Source organism: Gossypium arboreum, chromosome 11 (genome assembly GCF_025698485.1).
Source record: "Gossypium arboreum isolate Shixiya-1 chromosome 11, ASM2569848v2, whole genome shotgun sequence".
NCBI classification, from domain to species: Eukaryota; Viridiplantae; Streptophyta; class Magnoliopsida; order Malvales; family Malvaceae; genus Gossypium; species Gossypium arboreum.
In genome coordinates this window covers 137421431-137443206 of record NC_069080.1, presented here as the reverse complement: position 1 = coordinate 137443206, position 21776 = coordinate 137421431, and the positions used below count along the sequence as shown (strand labels likewise).

General features: G+C 30.0%; 2 protein-coding genes across 7 annotated transcripts; both read right to left on the bottom strand.

Annotated features, from left to right (window-relative positions):
• Window positions 1-2936: 2936 nt before the first annotated feature.
• LOC108472442 (uncharacterized) lies at window positions 2937-11844 on the bottom strand. 3 transcript variants are annotated; one of them, XR_008274441.1, is made up of 7 exons: window positions 11631-11844; window positions 11156-11472; window positions 10663-10914; window positions 6908-10578; window positions 4307-4887; window positions 3684-3761; window positions 2937-3572 (listed from the first exon to the last, which is right to left on the bottom strand). XR_008274441.1 is itself a non-coding variant. In XM_017773967.2 (4 exons), the coding sequence occupies exons 2-4, from the start codon at window positions 11459-11461 to the stop codon at window positions 10504-10506; spliced, it is 633 nt and encodes a 210-aa protein (XP_017629456.1). In that variant the 5' UTR covers window positions 11462-11472; window positions 11635-11820; the 3' UTR covers window positions 10338-10503. The 3 variants fall into 3 exon arrangements, 2 of the variants coding, with proteins under 2 accessions (XP_017629456.1, XP_017629455.1); XM_017773967.2 differs by lacking the exons at window positions 2937-3572; window positions 3684-3761; window positions 4307-4887 and having other exon boundaries at window positions 10338-10578; window positions 11635-11820; XM_017773966.2 differs by lacking the exons at window positions 2937-3572; window positions 3684-3761; window positions 4307-4887 and having other exon boundaries at window positions 10338-10578; window positions 11631-11819.
• Window positions 11845-15236: 3392 nt separating this feature from the next.
• LOC108470535 (uncharacterized) lies at window positions 15237-18019 on the bottom strand. 4 transcript variants are annotated; one of them, XM_017771881.2, is made up of 6 exons: window positions 17803-18019; window positions 17572-17686; window positions 17168-17428; window positions 16702-16908; window positions 16578-16616; window positions 15237-15856 (listed from the first exon to the last, which is right to left on the bottom strand). In XM_017771881.2, exons 3-6 carry the CDS (start codon window positions 17390-17392, stop codon window positions 15422-15424), a joined length of 906 nt encoding a protein of 301 aa, XP_017627370.1. In that variant the 5' UTR covers window positions 17393-17428; window positions 17572-17686; window positions 17803-18019; the 3' UTR covers window positions 15237-15421. The 4 variants fall into 4 exon arrangements, with proteins under 4 accessions (XP_017627370.1, XP_017627371.1, XP_017627372.1 ...); XM_017771882.2 differs by having other exon boundaries at window positions 17572-17647; XM_017771883.2 differs by having other exon boundaries at window positions 17572-17638.
• Window positions 18020-21776: the final 3757 nt, after the last annotated feature.

The window sequence follows — 21776 nt, the reverse complement described above, 5'->3', positions numbered from 1 at the left end:
CTGCTAAACAAGTGTCCTTTAACTCACCCTTGAAATTCTTGATTAATGTCTTTGAGATTAGATCCTATAAAGTACCTTAAACAGCATGAAAGAGTGACATTTGAACCACGCGATTATTGTTTAAAGTTAAACAACCTCCATTGTTACCCGATGATAACCAGGTGAACTCTATGTTAGCCGAAGCCAGAAAAGAAGCAAAGGAACTTATCTGAAACATCTTGACGGTTACATTATTTTGCCTTTATCCGACATAGAGTTCACCCAGTTATCATCGAGTAACAATGGAAATTCGTTATCGTGAAATTGTCATGCTCTCAAGCTGTTAGAGGTCCATGTTGCTGTTGATCATCTTGTACAGATCTGGAAATTTTAACTCGGATCAGATGATGAATCAAAAACAATCGAACTGACAAGTAAATCAACAACACCACATCTGTTTTTTTTCTTTTCTCTTGTCGGTTCTAAATATTTTCTTGGATCACACTGAGATTTTTTATTAATTAATCAATAAATTATATTTTATAAAAAATTGTTATTTTTGGTTAAAAACATATTATTAATAATAATTTTTAATTAATTATGTGATTATCTACCATTTTCTTTGATTAGTCGTTCAGTAATCAATTTAGACAAATTCAATATCGAAATATGATTGCTTTTGAGCTGACATTTATCTATTATTTATTCATAAACAAATATAATATATCATTGACATGTCACTTAAAATAAAATGATCATTTTGGAAGCAAGATTTCTATTTTGTGGTTGATCAAGTTGTTTATGGGATTTGCTTTAATGTTCATGTTAATCATCTCTCGTGCCATAATCCATTTTATAGGTTATCTTAGCATAATAACTTGGCAATTTACAAATATTATTTATATTTGCATAATTTTAATAAATTTTAAAATATTTAAATAGTTTTCTTTACAAGTTTCTTTTTACATTTTTATAATGACATTACTAAATTCAACTAATTCAAGGTCTAACTTGAACACAAAAAAATTCGCCTTGATGCAAGAACAATTACTTAGTTCATGATCTAACTTAGATAAAAAAATTCAAGCCTTAATATAGACAAGCCCGAAAAATGATTTAAACCAAATAATAAATTTAAAATTAAAATATATATATATATATATATATATATATATATATATATATATGTATAGGATATTATCTAGAAGGCTAGATATTATATATGAACATTCTAGTTATTAGATATTTGTAATATTAATATGGTAAGAATGTTAACATGTGTTAACAATCCAGTGGCCATTAAACTTCATAAATAAGGGTAGGAGTTTTCATTTTTGGTGTGTGTGTGCAACAGAGAAGTGTGTGTCATATTGTAATTGTATTGTGCATTAATAAAGTGTTATTTTTTCTTGCAATTGTTAGTCGCGGTTAAGCCTTAGGTTTCTAATCACTTAGTGCATTTGGGTTAGCTTTCATATATAGTCAACTCTGCAGCCTAAATGATATATGGTCGACCTTGTGTCTGAGTATTATATGCTTTAAATAAGTTTTATACAATATCCAAACAATAACAACAAAATAGTACTCCCCACTTTTCGAACGGACCTTCAGGCTGGGCCAGGTGGCCGACCCATGAACAGGTCTACTACATATGTCTTTCTAAAAACAATTTTTAACAGAAACAATAAATATTATCAAAAATTTTAAAAACACTTTTGTAAAATATTTTTTGACAACTAATAATGCAGAGTGCAATCCGTGCTGGTCGTTGATAGTTGCATTTTTAGCTTCAATATATATATATAAAATAAATAACAATAATTATTGAATTCAATTAGGAGAATTTACTTGTGCTATTTGTCTGTCAATCCGATGTCTGCATAGTAACTTTATTTCTGGCCCAGTTTTCTTTTCAGCAAGCTCTTCCTTGGTAAATTTTTTATTTTTCCGCATTGGTGATTGTTGGGAGTTGCACGACTCCTCTGTGCCCTTTTTTTTAGCTCTTAAAAGCGTCTTCTCTTGTCTATATGCGACATCGAATCATTTATCTGATTATAATTGAGCAGCTCTTCGTTCTCTCTATCTTGAAAGTTCTGATCGGTTTGGTATCATTCTCTCATGATGTGATGAGTCTCCAATCTCTTTATAAATATTTTCGGGGTATGACATCCTCATCTTGGCACAAATATGAGAAATTTAGATTAAAGCAAATCATTGAAACGAAAAGCTATGGTTTAAGACTCCACATAGTGAAATCATGAGTCATTTCCTGAGAATTTGTTGTTGCAAATCATGCTTGTGAGTTTGAAGACATACAAGAAAAGTATATGTTGTAACAAGGTGTCAATTGTAAGTGGAGAATTCAATTGATTTGGCACTGTCTTCAACAATTTTTTTTAGATTGAAGGACAAAAAATTTGCACAACATAATAACAGTAAATAGTAGCAAGAAAAAATTTAATAAAAAAAATGCATGAAGAGCAAGTTCAAGAATGACATGAGACATTAAAAAAAAAAAAAAAGAAAACTTGTAAAAGATAAAGATACATGAACCCATATTGCTAAGTCTAAAAACACCATTGTAGTGAAAAAGGAATTATGAGTATAATGTGACTTAAAAATAATGTAGCAATACACGTTCAAATATAGGTATCAAACATGGTCTTCCAAATTCTTCTAAATGCATTAAAAAATTTAGAAAAATTGAACACATATATGTTAGGCATAATGTTTATATTTGATATAACATAATTAAAAATTCTACTTTTTTAACGTTTAAAAATAAATTTAGTGCATCAGAAATAAAAATAATAGTGTGCATGGGCCAAGCCAGACTCAACTAAAAGTTTGCTAAGCCAAGGCCCAACCCAACCCGAAAAATGAAACTAAAATTTTACTCAAACCTGACCTGGATAAAAATATTAAAATTCAAGCCCGACCTGACCTGCTTACATTGATTTTTATATAATTTTAAAATATATAATATATCAAAATCATTGAAACATAGCAATCTCATACTACATTCACAATTGCGATCCACAACAACCAATTTGCCACCTACCACACAACAAAGCCACCACCCATACTATTGGTGGCGTAGTATGGTGGCGTGAAACTACCTGACGCAAGACCTCCCCTATAAATACAACAAGACCCTTTGAGCAACCATAAAAGTAGGTACAATATAAGAGCTTTAGATTTTTTTTTAGGTGGTTCGAAGGGCATAGATTTCATAGCTTTCTTGTAGCGTAGCTTGTGAAAACCATTAATGGAGTATCAAATTGAACGTAATCCAAATTGAACATTTTCAAGTATCTTCCAACCCTTGTTGAGTAAGCAAAATAGGCAAGCAAATTCTTCAGCAACAGCTTATCAGCAAATTCTAATTGAAAACCACGCTCCCATTTTTTCAACGCCGATCAACAAATCTTCCATCTATTTGATTGCATTACAGACCAGAACTCAGAATCCGCGGATCCTCAATAGCTTTACCGATAGCTTTTTGGATTCTAATACCATATTTGTTTCAAGTAACCTGGTCCCCCCCCCTTCCCATGTAGTGTTCTTCAAGGCCTGGTTTAAGCCTTTGAAATCTGTATAATCCACTTTGTTGTATCATCAAGTTGGTTTCTCAAACTAATAAAATTAGCCATTAGCAAGAACAAGATCATGATCATGTTGGTTTCACGAGTTGGCAAACTTACATGATCTTGATTAACAGTAACAAGATCATTAGTTGCAGTAATTTCTTTCATATCAATCCATGAACATGCTGAAAAAACCTACAACAACAAATATAGACAAGAAGTCATGATTTCAAAGTACAGTTACTTATGAAAACATGAATTTTGAAGATTTGGATTTGTATTTCATTTAGTATAATAAACTATGCAAATGATGTGTGTAGGGATAGGTATATATATTAGTCGAGATTTAATCTGATTATTATTTGTGAAACAATCATAGATGTTACATTACGTGTTTTGTCATAAAGCTTGACAACCCAAATCCATGTTTTGAAATCCAAGTCCCCAAAAGCTACTAAAGGCAGTTGATGTTCAATGCAATATATATAGGTATATCTAGAGGTTAACACACTTTATGCTTGACTAAGCTCGATCCAAAATAAGAGCCTAAAATTTTGTATTCAAAACTAAATACGTTATGAAAACTACAAAAAAAAAATTAATATACATGCATAGGGCATGAACTTGTATTCAAAACTAACAACCAAATAAAAGTACCATAGCTGAAAATGGCTTAACAACTTCTTTCTTAAGTCCAAAAACAGGTCTGTGCATGAGAAATGACAGTATAATCATAATACCTGCATAACAATGATAACCCTGGTTTGCATAAAGTACCTGCATAAACTAGGTTAGAAAGTTAAACTGAGATTTAGATCATAAAATCAAATCTAATAATTAGATTTGTAAACATTGACATATCTTTTATTATTGTTGATCGAATTGTCTGAACTTTCAGGTGTTTCGAGCAATCTCTGCTTTGTCTCAGCTTCTGCTAACGAAGTGTCCTTTTAACTCACCCTTGAAATTCTTGATTAATGTCTTCGAGATTAGATCAACCTATAAAGTACCTTAAACAGCATGAAAGAGTGACATTTGAACCACGCGATTATTGTTTAAAGTTAAACAACCTCCATTGTTACCCGATGATAACCAGGTGAACTCTATGTTAGCCGAAGCCAGAAAAGAAGCAAAGGAACTTATCTGAAACATGTTCACGGTTACATTATTTTGCCTTTATCCGACATAGGGTTCACCCAGTTATCATCGAGTAACAATAGAAATTCGTTCGCGTGAAATTGTCACGCTCTCAAGCTGTTAGAGGTCCATCATAGCATATGTAACAAATCCCCATTGTTGCTGTGGATCATCTTGTTCAGATCTGGAAAATTTAACTCAGATCAGATGATGAATTAAAAACAATCGAACTGACAAGTAAATCAACGACACCACATCTATTTTTTTTTCTTTTCTCTTGTCGATTTTAAATATTTTCTTGGATCACACTGAGATTGTTTTATTAATTAATCAATAATTTATATTTTCATAAAAAAATTATTTCTTGGTTAAAAACATATTATTAATAATTTTTAATTAATTATGTGATTATCTACCATTTTCTTTGATTAGTCGTTCAGTAATCAATTTAGACAAATTCAATATCGAAATATGATTCCTTTTGAGCTGACATTTATCTATCATTTATTCATAAACAAATATAATCTATCATTGACATGTCACTTAAAATAAAATGATCATTTTGGAAGCAAGATTTCTATTTTGTGGTTGATCAAGTTGTTTATGGGATTTGCTTTAATGTTCTTGTTAATCATCTCTCATGTCATAATCCATTTTATAGGTTATCTTAGTATAATAACTTGGCAATTTACAAATATTATTTATATTTGCATAATTTTAATAAATTTTAAAATATTTAAATAGTTTTCTTTACAAGTTTCTTTTTACATTTTTTATAATGACATTACTAAATTCAACTAATTCGAGGTCTAACCTGAACACAACAAAAGTTCAGGCCTTAATGCGAAAACAATTACTTAGTTCATGATCTAACTTAGATAAAAAAAATTCAAGCCCAAAAAATATTTAACCCAAATAATAAATTTAAAGGAAATAGGTTTAAATATGCATTTCGCCCCAAATTTAGCATCTTCTCTTAGTTTAATACTCAAGATTTTTTTGTCCAAACTTAAAAAAAAATTACAAAAACAATAAATAATTATTATGTCACAATCTGAGAGGACCATGTATCTTAAAATTAACGGTGGTTCAAAAATATACCCATGTTCAACCCACGTATATTGAATTAAGACCTCTAAATATCCTTCAAGTACATGGCAAAGCTAAAAAAAACTAACCGCATTCATGTCATACATAAATCCGAATAACATAATTACCTTGTATTTCTATATTTTGTTGTGTTAAAATCTAGGCTTAATGATAAAGTTGACCACTAATGATAAAGTTGACCACTAACTTTGCATGTTTTATCAAAATAACCTTGATTGTATTTTTAAGCCATTTTCAGCCAATCTACTTTTGTTCTTTTTTCAATCTACTTTTTTTAATAGATTTAATAAAAATACCGTTAAAAAAAATTTAACAAGAATGATACAGAATACTTTTAATAAAATATAATTTATTATTTAGATAACTCAATAATATAATTACATGTGAAAAATAATAAAATAATTAATACATTAAATTTAAAAATAACTCCTAATTTAAAGAAAATAAACCTTTTGAAAGAAAATAAAGATTGAGAACTTAAATTTATTCATTAAATCATTAATTGAAAAAAAGATTGATGGTTAAAAAACTTAAAAATACAATTAATATCATTTTAACAGAAAATACAAATGTTAATGGTCAAATTTATCATTACTCCTACAATCTAATATTGTTATGTTTGAACTCGTTTAAAATTTTTGAACTGATATATTTTCTAACTAAATCAAGCTCATTTTCTTATTAGATACACATGTCTAATTGAAACTTGAACAATTTGATCTTTATATCAAATCATAAAAATGACACGATATTAAGCTTGAACTAAATTCAGGCTCAAATTTCCAGCCAAACTCGAGCTTCGCTAAGGTTAAAAACAACGGTAGAAATAAAATTAATTATTGTAGGTGTAATTATTATAGGTGTGTGATAAAAGATTTTACTACCGTCCATTCAAAAGGAGTCTTAGCTTAGCTCGATTATAAACCAAGACTCTTAAATTCATGTCTTCTTTTTTTGGAATACCGCTTTTTTGTTGGTTTTTAATTTCATTTTATTTTTTTTACGTTCTTAGTTTTATAAAAAGTTCAAAAATAAAAAACTAACAAAAAGAATTCACAAAGCTAAAGCCAAAAGAGATCATCAGCAATCTTTACCTTGTTGATTGCCACTCCCCAATTCTTCAACGTGGCCCGAATTTTCCGACTCACACGTTTTCCATCTCTTGCATTGCTGCACAGACCAGAATTCAGATGCCGGTATGAGAAACCTCAGTAGCTTTTCGACGAGCCCCTTCGAATCTTACAGCGATAGTTTTTCAGTGCTTTTTTAAGCACTTGAAATCTGAAACATCCACTTCGGTATTGTCTAGCTGTATAATCAAACTTAGCCTTAACTCTTTTAACAGTAATAGGCTCATTAGTTGCAGCTTCTTCCCAAACAAACCAGGGAGATGATGCAGAAAGTGAAAACAACAAAAAAAAAATTTAAGTGCAGAATGTTCCAAGTTACTGTCATATATTGTAACAGAGAAATAATACCCATACCTCTTTCCTAGAGTCTCGTTGCTACCACCTGAAATTTAAGAAATTTAAAAGAAATATGAATAAACGATCAATGTGAAGATCTAAAAAATGACTTGAGACATTGAAGCCTGTTATATACAGCAAAAAGGAAACAGAGGTTAATATATGCATTTTCAAGTTTGTAGCTCCAATGGTATAAACATGAAAAAGTAAGTATATAGTTCTTACAAAGATTCAACAATATTTATAGTTTTCAATGCAAAAATCCATGCAAGCCTGGAGAAGCAGGGAGAGTCCTAAACATTAGCTTTCTGGCCTGTTTCGGATTCTACATTCTGCTAGAAGTGTCCATTTTCAACACATGAAAAAACCTTACAAGAAGCTAAATATACCCATGTTAGATGCAAACATGTTTTCGACATTTACATCCGAATCAAAGTTGAAAATGACTTTTTTGCAAGTCTAGTGAATGAGGAAAGACATTATATTTTATAAATGAGTATTTTAGCATAACACATTCGGATACAAGTATAAGATCGAAGATTCATCTAACAAAATTTGAAAAGTGAACCATTGTTCAAAACTCACAACCAAATCAAATCAAAGTCTTTGTATTAGGTCTAAATCAAATCTGCGTGTGAAAAAGGACAACATAATTATAATGAGATCTATACATAAGAAATATTCTATGCATTGGTTAATTTCAATGATAAAAAAATGCGGATACCGTATTATTAGTGAAGGATGCAACAAAGTCCACAAGTTAAAAAGTTAAATTAAGATTGAGATAATGAAATCAAACTTGATAATTAGATTTGTAAATATTGGCGTAGATCTGATCGTTGCTGATCGAATTGTTCGAACTTATAGTGTTTTTTCGAACAATCTCCACTTCACCTCAACTTCGGCTACTGGATTTCTTCCATGGAGATTAGGTTGGCCTACAAACAACTTCAAACAGCCTGGAAGTGCGACATCTGAAGCACAACGCAAACGAACAATAAAAAGAAAGCAAGAAAAGAAGCCGGGAAAGAATTTCAGATAAGTTTTGAGAAGCTAAAGGGAACCGATCGAAAACTCTTCTCCCGACTTCTTTTCTTGCTTCCTGCCAACAATGGAGGTTCGTTTAGTCATATTGTGCTTAAGATGTCTCCCTCGCAAGCTGTTGAAGGCCCATAGTTGCTTGGAGACTATTCAAAAAGAACTGTACAGATCTGAAAATTTTAACTCAGATCAGATGATGAGTCGTTTAAAAATCAAATAAAAAACATAAAGAGCAAGCAAATCGACAACACCGAAATGTTTTCTTCAAACAACTGATAGAAAATTATAAACTAAAGAAACTCGAAACGACTAGGAAATGAAGAAAAGAAAGTCTGCAAATTTCAGTACTGCTCACGTGTAGAGAAGAAAAGAGGCAGCCACCGCTAAATAGTAAAGTTGAAAATGATGGAGTTTATCGGTAGGGTTTTAATTAAAAGTTTGATAATCCGGCTGAAGTGAACTATAAATAGGAGAACTGTAGGAGCATGTTTGATGGCTGTAATACCAGTGCATTACAGCTCAATTAAGTGGGCCCATCACTAAATCATTGCAGCCCTAATACATACGGGCTTATTCAGGGAAAAAATGTTGTTTATTAGTAATGGTAATTCAAGAAATGGGTGGCTAAGAAATTAGCCGAAGCTTTCAATTTTATCCTCACCATTATCCTTTCTTTCTCACTCTGAAGTCTTTATCTTTTCCCCTTTTTTTTCATGCTTCTCCCTTCCACTCAAGAAATTTTCAACTTATCAATTAAAACCTTTTTTTTATCATCGATCGTTAAAATATTAAACTTATCAACCTTTTTCTTATGATGATTAGTGACCCAATTATTCATTCCATAAAATTATAAAATGATAATTTAATTTTTTTTTGTCATCATATAGGTAATTTTAAAATTAATATATTAATAATAATTTTAATCCCTTAATATTTACGCAAGATAATAATTTAATTTTTTTCGCAGATTTGCTTTCTTTTATATTATTGAGGATTAATTTAAAATATTGATAAAAGATGAAATTTATTATATTAGAATTTTAGAGATATTTTCAATCAATTTAAGTGATAAATATGTTTTTGTTTTTGTTTTTTATGTGAAATGATCACAAAGAAAAGTAAAACAACAAAAAGATTAAATTACACTATGTGTAAATGTTAAGAATTAAAATTTTAAAATTAATACTAAATTAACACAATATATAAATTTTAAGAGGTAAGTTTATTATTATGCTAATTTTAAAAGTTATCATGTCATGTATCTTTTGGTTAGCCATTTAAGGATAAATGATTGAAAATGACAAAATCAAATAGTTGATAGTTATTTTGCAACTTTTTATAATTTAGCGATTAAATTAGACCTAAATACCTAAAAATGATTAATTGACAAAATAGGTTAATTTTTGAAAATTTAAGAAAATATATCATTTTTTCTGAATACGTAAAACTTTTCATAATTTAGTGACTAAATTAGACCTAGATGCCAAATTTAAAATTTAAGGAAATATATCTTTTTTTACAGTATGTGAAAAAACACCCAGTATGAAGCGCTTTTCTTTTTAAGTTCTATTTTTTTTTTACTTTTTTTAATATAGTTAGTGTTTAGTTTGATGGTTAAATGTTAGTGTTTTAATTTTTTAAGTTCTAAGTTCAATTCCTCTTTTACTCGCATTAATGCAATGGACTGCGATGAAAATGAGCTGGTAAATTAAGTAGTACCTACTCCTTGGATTTGTCTACAGTGAAGATAAACGCCAATTTGGGGTTACTATTTTTCTGATACTAATTACAATAGAAAATGGTGAATGACCTCTAGAAAAAAGAGAGATATCAAGATATGCATATTCAAGTTTGTAGCTTCAAACATATATATACATGCAAAAGTATGTATATAATGCTTAGATTCAACAATATGTATAGTTTTCAATGCAAAAGTCCATGGAGGAAAAGAGAAGCAGGGAGAGTCCTCAACATTAGGTGGTCTGATACTGAAAATCTAGATTGTTCAGACTCTTCATTTTTGCTTGAAGTGTCCATGTACAGACACATTCGGATACATATATTTAATATAACCATCCAAGATTCCTCTAAACACATTAAAAAACCTTTGAAAAAACAGGTCTGTCCATGAGTGATTTACAAACGAGAAAAGTTTATCTTATTTAAGAAATAATAACACTGTGCTAGTTAATACCAATGATAAGAAATGTGCATACCTTAGTGTTAGAGAAGACTGCATCAAGGTCCCTTGTTTGTTCCTGAAAAATCAATTTAGAAAGTTAAATTGGAGATTTAGATCATGAAAGCAAACTTAGTAATTAAATTTGTAATCATTAGTGTACCTTTGATTGTTGTTGATCTAATTTATTTAACTCATCTTCTACTATATCCAATTCCTCATTCGCGTCATCTTCATTTAAAAGATGATCTTTGAATTTGGCCTTGATGTCCTGGATCTTTTGGAGAATGCTTTGGAGATCAGGATGCATGAGCAACTGCGTTTTGATTTGCTTGAAGGAGGCAGGAATTCGTAATGAGACAGGAAAGGATTTCGATTTTATCCATGTCAGAAATTCCAAATCTCTCATTTTGTCCTTCATTCCACCAAATAAATACACAAAAATAAGTGTTAAAAAACAAGATATAAAGATATTGCTGATGTATTGTTGTGTATTGTCTGTTTAGAAAATAGTCCAATACTTACCAGATGACATGGGATCTTTTTATGTTCAAAATGTTTGCATAAAAGAAAATAAAAAAGTGAACCTAATATGAAATTCTTAGTTTTTAATGTGAATCTAATATGAAATACTTAGTTCAATAAGGACACTTTACCGTCTTTCTTCGTCTGTCAATTTGATGGTGGAAATTTTTCAATCTGTTTTGCACAGCTTCCCCATAGTTCTTTTCACTTTTCGGTTTTGGCTGCCGCTGGGAGCTTGAAGCTTCTTTTCCCGATGTCCATTTCTTGGGGGCTTTTCCTTTAGCTTCCACTGAATCATCGATTTCCCGGCTTCTTTTCTTGCTTCCAGTCGACATCGACAAATGCATCTGGGAATCATCCGGTTCATTTTCAGGTGGATCACTCTCAGCGTCCGAAACAACCCTTATTGGGCAAGGGATGTCCTGGTGTTCATTCATTTAGCACAGATCTGAGGAACAAAAAAAGATCAAACAACGGATATATAAACTATCAAAACGAAACCCTACGAAACGAAGTTTCCTCAAGCAATAAAAGAAGAAATTCAGCAAGATCAAATCAAGAAATGTATGGACTGCGATGAAAATGAGCGGGTAAATTAAGTAGTACCTACTCCTTGGATTTGTCTACAGTGAAGATAAGAGGGGAGAACACCGGCTGCCAACGCCTTGAAGGGAAAATAATGACCTAATTTCAGTTTGGGGATTGAATAAAAAGAAGTAAGGAAAGGGAATTTAAAGAAAAGTTGGACATAAGTTGCGAGGAGTAGTGAAGGCTTGGTGTTTGAGACTTTTCTACACCATTTGACCTTTTAATTAAAATGGTAAAATTCCTACTTAAGTTCTTAAGCCATCATCTTTTTACTTTTACCCATCATCGTTACACCTATTAAATATTCACTTAGCTAATTATCACTTTGTCCATCCTCATCTCTAATTACCACTTTGATTAAATTTCCTTTTAATCCTTTGCATATCTCCTAACTTACTATTTTTCTTACTTTGGCCACAACAATTTCTTTACTCTTTCAATTAAATCAATGTATCTATTTTAAAATTTCCTATCTAAAGAGTATTTTTTATTCTAATATTGGATCTATATATTTCCTAATTTAATACTTAAAATTCTTATTTATTATATTTCAAAATTTTATACTAATTCTTCACCCAATCCATCACTATACCTAACTCCGAGTTAAAACGCAGATGTTACAAAAACATATCCAATACAACATCCCATAATTTTAGACATTGAAAACCATAAACATACTTGACGCAAAATGAGACATTAAAACATAATAGAATGTTAGATGCAGGATTAAATATAAACTATGAGAGCTGATAGAGCTCTTTTTTCTAAAAGTAGACAACCACATTTCTCGACAACAGATAATTAGCAAATCCTATTTGAAAACCATGTTCATTAGCGTAATTGAGCGCAGCTGCCCACTTTTTTCATTTTACCTCAATCTAAATTCTCAAGTGACATATCTTCCATCCCTTTAATTAAAGCGCAGACCAGAATTTGTATTCCAGTATGAGAAAACTCAATAGCTTTTTCACGTGCATCTTCTATTCGAATCCCAATAGGTTTGAGGAAATCTGGAACTTTCTCCGAGGCAGTGTTTTCTAATGCATCCTTAAGCCTTGAAAATCTTTGTACTCCACTTTGTTGATATCGTTGTCCTAAAATTGTTTTATGAAATGAACAAATTTAGACTCAAAGACATGCAATTTCCACGATCTTGAGCAGGAGCACACGCCAAAAAAAAACTAAGACAATAAACACACAAAAAAGGTCATTTGTGCTTTTTAATTTGGAGGCGTCAGCAAACGTGAGCATAACTTTCTGGGAAGAGAAAAAAATATAAGAACTCTATCAATAATCCACAAATTTGATAAATTTCAAAACTATACATAAATTAATTATAGTTTAATGTATAATTATATATATGAATTTTAAATTTATACAATTTTATTTATAAAATTTTGATTTGATCTAATTCGTGTAAATTATTAACACAATTATTGATATAACTTCGTTTGTTTATATATTACATACATAAATAATTATATTTATCTAATATAAAAAATTAATATATTTATTTATTTAAATGTATATGATTAAATTAAAATTAAAGTTTAAATTATATATTTGAACCACAATTAGAGTTTCACGTACATAATTACACCAAATTAAAACTCATGTATACAATTGAACATTAAATCAAAATTCATGTATAAATTTAAAATTTATCCTTACCAATAAAAGTAATAAAAGTAATTTGAGTTTCGAGTTGGAGTTGAATCAAATTTTATAATTTAAATAAGTTGAATAATATATTGGTGTAAATACCCTTTTAATCTTTATCAATTTTGAAAATAAGCAACTGATTTCTCTCACCAAAATATATAAAAAAATTCAAAATAATTTTTAAAATTTTTAAATATTCATAAAAATTTCAAAATTTTTATTTTTTAACAAATTATATTTTTAAGAAAAATAAATAATATATAAAAAGTTATTTTTTAAAATAATAATTTTAGAATCTGAATAAGTTAATTAATGATTGAATTTTTTATTTTTAAATTTTTTAAATATATATGATTTCAATTTTATATACTTCATTGAATTAATTATATTATAAAAAATTTAAATTTGATATATTTAATTTTTAATTTAATTCAAATAATTTTACTTAATTCAACTTAATTTAAATTTTATTTCACTTAACTTAATTTTTTAATTAAATTAAGATGATAAAATATGATTCATAAATTTGATTAAAAATGTTTTTACTCTATTTGATTAAATCACCCTAAGCTCTCCTGTTGCCTCCGTTCTTCCACGCCCAACTGCCCGCATCCCTACACCCTACCCCACCGACTCCCAAAAAAGTAATTTTTAAAACAAAGTGGTAGGCTTAAATAAGTGTAGATTACCTTTTCACATTATAAAATAATGTTAATTTTAATTTTGGCCCCTACATTATACTAAAAATTTGGATTAAACCCATATATTTTAATTTTTAATAATTTTATCTTTTATTTTTATAATATTATTAATTAGTCTAAATGGTTAACATTGTTAATTATTTCAATTACAATGTTGTAGTCATTTTTCAAGAACACTATTCTAACAAAAATTTTTTTATCATGACGAGTTTGAATGCATGTTTTAAGGAAAAAATCATATAAGCATTCTCAACATAATTTTTATCATATAACTAATAAGTAATTTTTTTAATTTTATAATATCACACCATCGGATTTAATTGAAGAATTTTAACATTTGTAACAATTGAATTTAAATTTTTATTTTAAAAATAAAAAAACTAAATTTTAAAAATAAAATAAAAGACTAAATTTCAAATGTATGAAATAAATAAAACTTAAACCGTATTTTAACTTTTAAAATTTTACTCTATATTTAAATACAAATAAATAATAAACGCAAAGCGATACACGACAACCATAGTGATATATACAAAAGGAAGGCTTATGCATGACACATGTTCTTCTTTTATTTTTAAGTTCTGGTAAAATTACAAGTTCAATCCCTTACATAAATTGTAACTTTGATACATAAGCTCATATAAAGGATTTAATCATGAGAAGATAATGGTAATTTTCAAATTTGATCACTCTATTATGTTTGTATTTAAAACCTAATACTTTTTAGTCATATTCAAATCAACAAAGCAAAAGCATGGAAATAATAGTGAAAAATAAAAAGTGATGAACTTTGCATCAATTCTTAATATTTGTTATAAAATTTTAAAAGTTTTACGAAAAATATAGAATTAATAAAATTTATTATGAAAAATAAATTATTTCAAAAAAGCTTATAATGAAAGTTTAAAATTTTGAGAAATTAGCCGATTGAATCTTAACTCGATTAGCATCAAGATTGTTATCAATGCAAGAGATTATAGAATCAAATGCACTAAAGCATATTATCTTTTATTTATAGTTTAAAAAAATTACATATAATCAAAACTTGTAATGAAATACTTGTGAGAAATTGAAATAGAGTATTAATAAGATTTTAATCAAATTAAAATAAAATATTGTCAAAATTTGCTTATTTGAAAATGTCTATTTGATCCTTATTAATATTTCAAAAATTCAAAACTACCCTATTAAATTGTAACGACTCGTATAGATATTATATGGACTAGATTGTCCAAATAAGTATGATATATGACACATATGATTAAATTGATTAAACAAATTAAATACGGTTATGACCTAAAAACATACCCAATACAACAATTCACGATTTTAGACATTAAAAACCATAAACATACTTGACGCAAAACATTAAAAACCATAAACATACTTGACGCAAAATGAGACATTAAAACATAGCAGAATGTTAGATACATGATTAAATATAAACTATGAGAGCTCCTTTGTCAGAAAGTAGGCAACCACATTCCTGTGCAACAGATTATTAGCAAATCCTACTTGAAAACCATGTTCATTAGCGTAATTGAGCGCAGCTGCCCACTTTTTCAATGTACCCCAATCCAAATCCCCAAGTGACATATCTTCCATCTCTTTAATTACAGCGCAGACCAGAATTTGTATTCCAGTATGAGAAAACTCAGTAGCTTTTCCACGTGCATCTTCTATTCGGATCCCAATAGATTTGAGGTAGTCTGGAACTTTCCCCCAGGCAGTGTTTGCTAATGCATCTTCTAAGCCTTGAAAATCTTTGTACTCCACTTTGTTGTTGTCGTTGTCATAAAGTTGGTTTATGAAATGATCAAATTTAGACTCAGAAGACATGCAACTTCCACGATCTTGAGCAGGAGCACACGCCAAAGAAAACTAAGACAATAAACACACACAAAAAGCTCATGTTAGAAACATGAATTTTTAAAATTTTGGATTTGGATCTGATTTACTGTATAAATTATGAGAATGACGAGTAGGATTGAGATTTAACGTGATGTATTTGAACAATATAAAATATATGAATTTACTACTATGCATTGAACAAATTTATGGATTTGATACATTTATAAGTGTTCTATCATATAGCCTATACCCTCCATGCTCTCAAACGCTAGTTAGACCGAGTGATGTTCAATGTAGTGTATGTGTGTGTTCTATCAGATACCTTATACCATCCATGTTCTCAAATGCTAGTTAGGCCAGCTGATGTTCAATGCAGTATGTATATATATTATACCTCTTTTCTCGGAGTCTTCACATTTAATCCAGAAATTTAAGAGAGAAAACAATAAATGATTGTGAAGGAGAGATGAAAACAAGGGCAAGGTTAAGAATTACTTGAGATATTGAGACCTACTGTAAGAAGCCCAGTTGGTAAACTTGCTTTTTCCGAGTCGGAAAAACCATGTTTGAAAGTTTAAAATTGGAGATTTGGATGATGGAATCAAACTTAGGTCTAGTTTTGCAATGCTTTTCAAAAGTGCTTTTGAAAAACTCAAAGTATCTTGTTTAGCAATGCTTTTTTCTCAAAAGTGCTTCTAAGAAGCAATGCTAGACTGACCCTTAGTAATTAGATTTGTAAATATTAGCCTACCTCATTTTGCTCAGTTGGTAAACTCGCATTTTCCGAATCCTGAAAAAAGCAAGTTAGAAAATTAAATTGGAGATTTAGACCATGAAATCAAACTTAGTAATTAGATTCGTAAACATTAGATTACCTCAGATAGTTGTAGGTCTAATTTTTCGTATAGCAAATTTTGCTTTAACTCGTATGTTTCAAGGATTTTTTTAATCATCTCATATTCAGCCAAATGGCCATCCTTGAACTTGCCATCGTTAGTCTTGATATTTTGGGTATTGACTAGGGGTAATGTCTTCACGCTATGATCTAACCATAATATAGATTTCATATCTGCCTCCTGGTCCTACATTTCACCAAATATACACACAAAACAAGTACTAAGAAACAAAATATTCTCTGTGTAAGATTGGAGACAAACGTTCTCACGGTATTGTCCATAGAGAAAAGGTACTATAGGGTAAGGATAAACCGTGCTTTATAAAGCAAGGTCCAATCCTTGCAAGTCAGTCAATGAGGGATCTTTTTACCTTCAACATTTATGTATAGTAAATAGCAATAATGCGAATTGAATATCAATCACTAAATTCAATTATGACACTTACGGTCATTTTCTGTCTGTAAATCCTGTCCATGAGAGTTTCGATCCGTTCCAATACAGATCTGGAATAACTACGCTCTTCTGGAAAGTGATGCTCTTCTTTCATTTCTGATTCGGGTTGTTGCTGGGAAGTTGATGATTCACCAATATGCCAGTTTTTCTGGTACAGGTTCTTTTCACCATTGTATCTCTCTAATGGCGTATCATTCTGAAGCTGTTGAAGGTCCATTTCAGTAGGATCCGTAATGTTGCCTCTGCCAGTAATCTTGTACGGATATGAGGAATTTAAATAAAATCAGATAAAATAATTGAACAAAAACAACAACATATTTTTCCCAATTCAGAACAAGGCATCCGAATGTTCTTTCAAACGACAGATATAAAAAACTAATAAAACGAAACGCTTACAAGGAGATTGGGGGAGGTCTCTTTCACGTATGCTCAGAGGATGTGATTGCAGATTCCTCGGCCAAATCTGGAGCCCCTTAATTTTGAGATTTTGGTGTTTATTTTCAAGGTTTTACTGTTTGAAGTTTTATCGATAGAAAAGGAAATTTAACAAATAAAAGCAAAATCAATACAAGACGCCGTGAACCCAGGGTTCGAATAACAGTTGAAAAAAAATTCAGCCGTGCTTACCGATTTGATGTGTCTACAGCGGCGAAGAGGAGAGAAGGGGCAACTACCAAAGAGTAAAGCGGAAGAAACCAAGAAAGTCGTCGGTGAGAATTTTATTAAAAAAAAGGAATGGGCAAGTGCCATTAAAGAAAACTCGAGGAAAAGAGAAGATCGAGATTGCAAGCTCCGCTACGCAATTTTTGAGGCGAGAAAAGGAGGGTAGGGATATTAGATGTAGGTGAAAATTGGTTTAAATTCCATGTTTAGTCACTTATGTTTGCTTAGAATTACATTTTGGTCATTAAATTATACAAAATCAAATATTTTGATCCCTGAACATTAATCCTCTAATAATCCCGTAATAAACACATCTAGAACTTTTTGCTCACACAAATTTACTAAAACAGCACAATTATATCTTGGACTCTCAAAATTAAAATAAGATAATTCAAAATATGTTTTAAAGTTAAAATATAATTTTTCTTTTTGGTGAATTATAAGATGAGAGGAAAGCCCTAACAACAACTCAACTAGCCCAACTCAACTCAAGCTATATCTAAAGCGATGAATACCCTAACTATCTAAATAAAAAATGTCTAAATCACCCTCAAACTTGAAAAGCATCAACATTCTCTACTAGGGGTGTTCAGTCTTATAACCGACCCGAATAACATTAACCAAATTAACCAACCCTTCAAAATTTTTAACCGTTAACTGAACCAAAATTTTTTCAAAAAAATTAACCGAACCGAAAATTATATGTTTTTTAATTTTTGGTTAAAATAAGTATAAAATTAACCGAATTAACCGAATTAACCGAATTAATCGAATTAACCGAATTACTCGAATTACCCGAATTAACCAAATTATTTGTATAAAATTATATTTTTTATTTTTAGTTTTAGTTTTAGTTTTAGTTTTTAGATTTTTATTTTTATTTATTAAATTATTTGTAATTTTTATGATTGGGTTGGGTACTTGAGTTAATATGTATTAGATTGTGTAATACCCCCTACCCGTATTCATTGCCGAAATAGGGTACGAGGTATTACCAGAGTTTACGAATTTATTATTATTATTATTTTTTAGGAAAATTCAATATAATCCCTTTACAGATATCTAACATTCCCTGCAATATTATATCGAGACCAATCCAAATCAACCAATCCAATTCAACATATTTTCAAGATAAATTCATGCATATTTATAAGATAACGTCATCACATATCTAAAACCAGGTTTGTTAACCATACTAATGGCTAACTCTACATTCATTTCACAGAATTATTTACTTTATTAGCTTATACATGCCATTGATTTCCAAAATAAAGTTTCTTTATATACCGAAGTCCTGAGGTTGATAGTGTGATGTGTCTCCGATCAAATCCGACCTCCGAGCTCTTGACATTACAAAACAGGGAAAAAGGAAACGGGGTAAGTACTTTGTGCTTAGTAAGCTCATGTAACAAGAATTATACTTACCTAATATTTTCAATACAATACAATAAATATTCCTATATCCATTCAATGCATTATTACCCTATTATGCACAAACTCAACATTCAAGTTAGTACAATAATTTCCATGTACCAATAATATATACTATGATTGATGTACTCATCAACACCGTGATTTTCATTCCCTTATTATTTTCCATATTTATCCCGTTGAATTTATCGGAATTTCGATGGATTTTCAGAGGTACACTTTTAGTGTACAATTTCGGGTCCGTCAATTCATATTCATGTGCGCACATATCCATTTCAGAGAGCACACTCCTGCGAACCTCAACCTTGCAATGGATTACTATCCTGTAACATTCAAATAGGGCCTAAACGGAATAAAGGTTGCGAAACCACAAATTCAGGTAAAAATATATATATATTTTATTATTATTTTGAGGTTCATGGTATGATTACATGATCGTGTGAAAATTTCGTGATAAAATTCTATGCATAAAGTGCTTAAATTGAGGTTAGGGACTAAATCGAATAATTTGCAAAACTTGCATTCTAGAAGTTTTAGTATGAAATTATTTTGGAATATTAATTAGGAGATCTTAAATGGTAATTTGACCAATTTTAAGTTCATGGACAAAATTAGGACATGGAAGGAATTTTTGAAAGTTTAGTAAGGAGGGCATTTTGGTCATTTGGTTATTAACATTAATAAAAGGTAAAAAGATGATAAAATTGTATCATCTTCTTCAAGTTACCAGCAGAACCTTACCTCTCTCCATAGCTGGGGTTTCTTCAACTTTCAAGCTTCATAGTAAGTGATTCCAAGCCCGCTTTTAATGATCTTTACGTTTTGAAGTCCCTAGCTCGATAAAGCTTATGCTAGCAATAATTTAAGTTAGGAATCAAATTTGGAAAAATACCCATAGGTGAAATTTGTGTATTTTGATGTTTTATGATGGAATATGAGGTTTTAAATTATGTTAGACAACTTGTGCTACTTGGTTTTAAGTGAAAACGAGTAAAAAGGCTTAATCGGTAAAAATATCTAATAGTCATAAGTACATGTTAGTGTGTGAATTTGATGTTGCCATAGAAGGAAAAATGATCAGCATGTCATAAAACATAAGAAAATAGGATGAAGTTTAATTTACGAGCCTTGGGGCAAAAGTGCAAATATGTGAAAGTTTAGGGGCAAAAATGTAATTTTGCCAAAGTTTGAGTAAAGGGTTGTTTTGATAAATGTTGATATTAAATAAGCTAAATTTGCTATTATAGATCAAGAAGAGCGAAATTGAGAGTAGATCGGGGAAAAGAAAAGTAAAGGACTAAATTGTAAAGTTTAGTCACATTTTGTATCGAGGTAAGTTTGCAGTAAATAAATGCAATATTCTTTTATTTTACATTATTATTGTCAATTTCAGCATTTATATATTTATGTTATGAAAATATTTAAAGTCGAATTTAAGGTGAAGTGACAGAGGAAAAGTGTTAGAAAGCCCGGTTGAACCCTAGGAATGTTAGGATATTAGGGTTGACAGACGAATCAAGTGAGCCATGTAAGTCCATATTAGAAATATGGCTTTGGAGACAGGATTGAGCCATATAAGTCCATATTATATATGGCATTGGAGCAGAATAATTCATGTAAGTCCATGTCAAAGACATGGCATTGGCGAGATATTGATAGACAGAAGCGACCCTAGTATCCTTAGTATTCCGAGTGGTTCAACGGGTCAGGATACGAGTTAAATTACAGTGAATTAACAGCAAAGGAAAAGTAGATTATACTTATGAAAAGGAAAGGTCGGTAAGAAAGAAGGTAAGGGAATAAAGAAGAAGATAGAAATTGAGAAGTAAAGAAATTTATGATGTTAGATGATATTATGCATAATTATCCATTATGTTGAATGTTGTGATTTATTTGCTTGTAAGCTTACTAAGCCTAGTGCTTAATCTCTTTATTTTCTTCTTCTTATAGTTCTTATCTAGCCACTCGGGATCGAAGGAAACGTCGGAGGCCGATCACACTATCAAAGAAATAACTTCGGTATAATTAGACATTTTGTTTTGTGTATGGCATGTATAGAAACTTAGCCACTTTTGGTATAATATGAACAATGAATGATGTGTAAATACTTGCTAGTGATTAGCTAATAAAATGGCCGATGATATGCATGTTTATTAATATGTATGACTGAATGGTGATTATCACATGAAAATTATGAAAATGTGAAAGTAACCTAAAAACAGATTCAAGTAACAGCAATGATGTAACTTTGAAAAATCACTAAAAATTGCATAAACATAGTTTGAAGATGAATAATATATGAAATTAAATCTTATTATGTCTATTTTCTTATGGAATAAGAAAAATAGGTAAAGGTATTATATTTCATGATATATCTGAGTTTTAGCGAAACAGGGTCAGAGCGATTTCTGGAACCCCTGTTTCAACTTTGGAAATTCACCATAAATTGTACAAAACTAATTAGAAGGTATACTTTATATGGTTATAATCCTTGTTGAGTCTAGTTT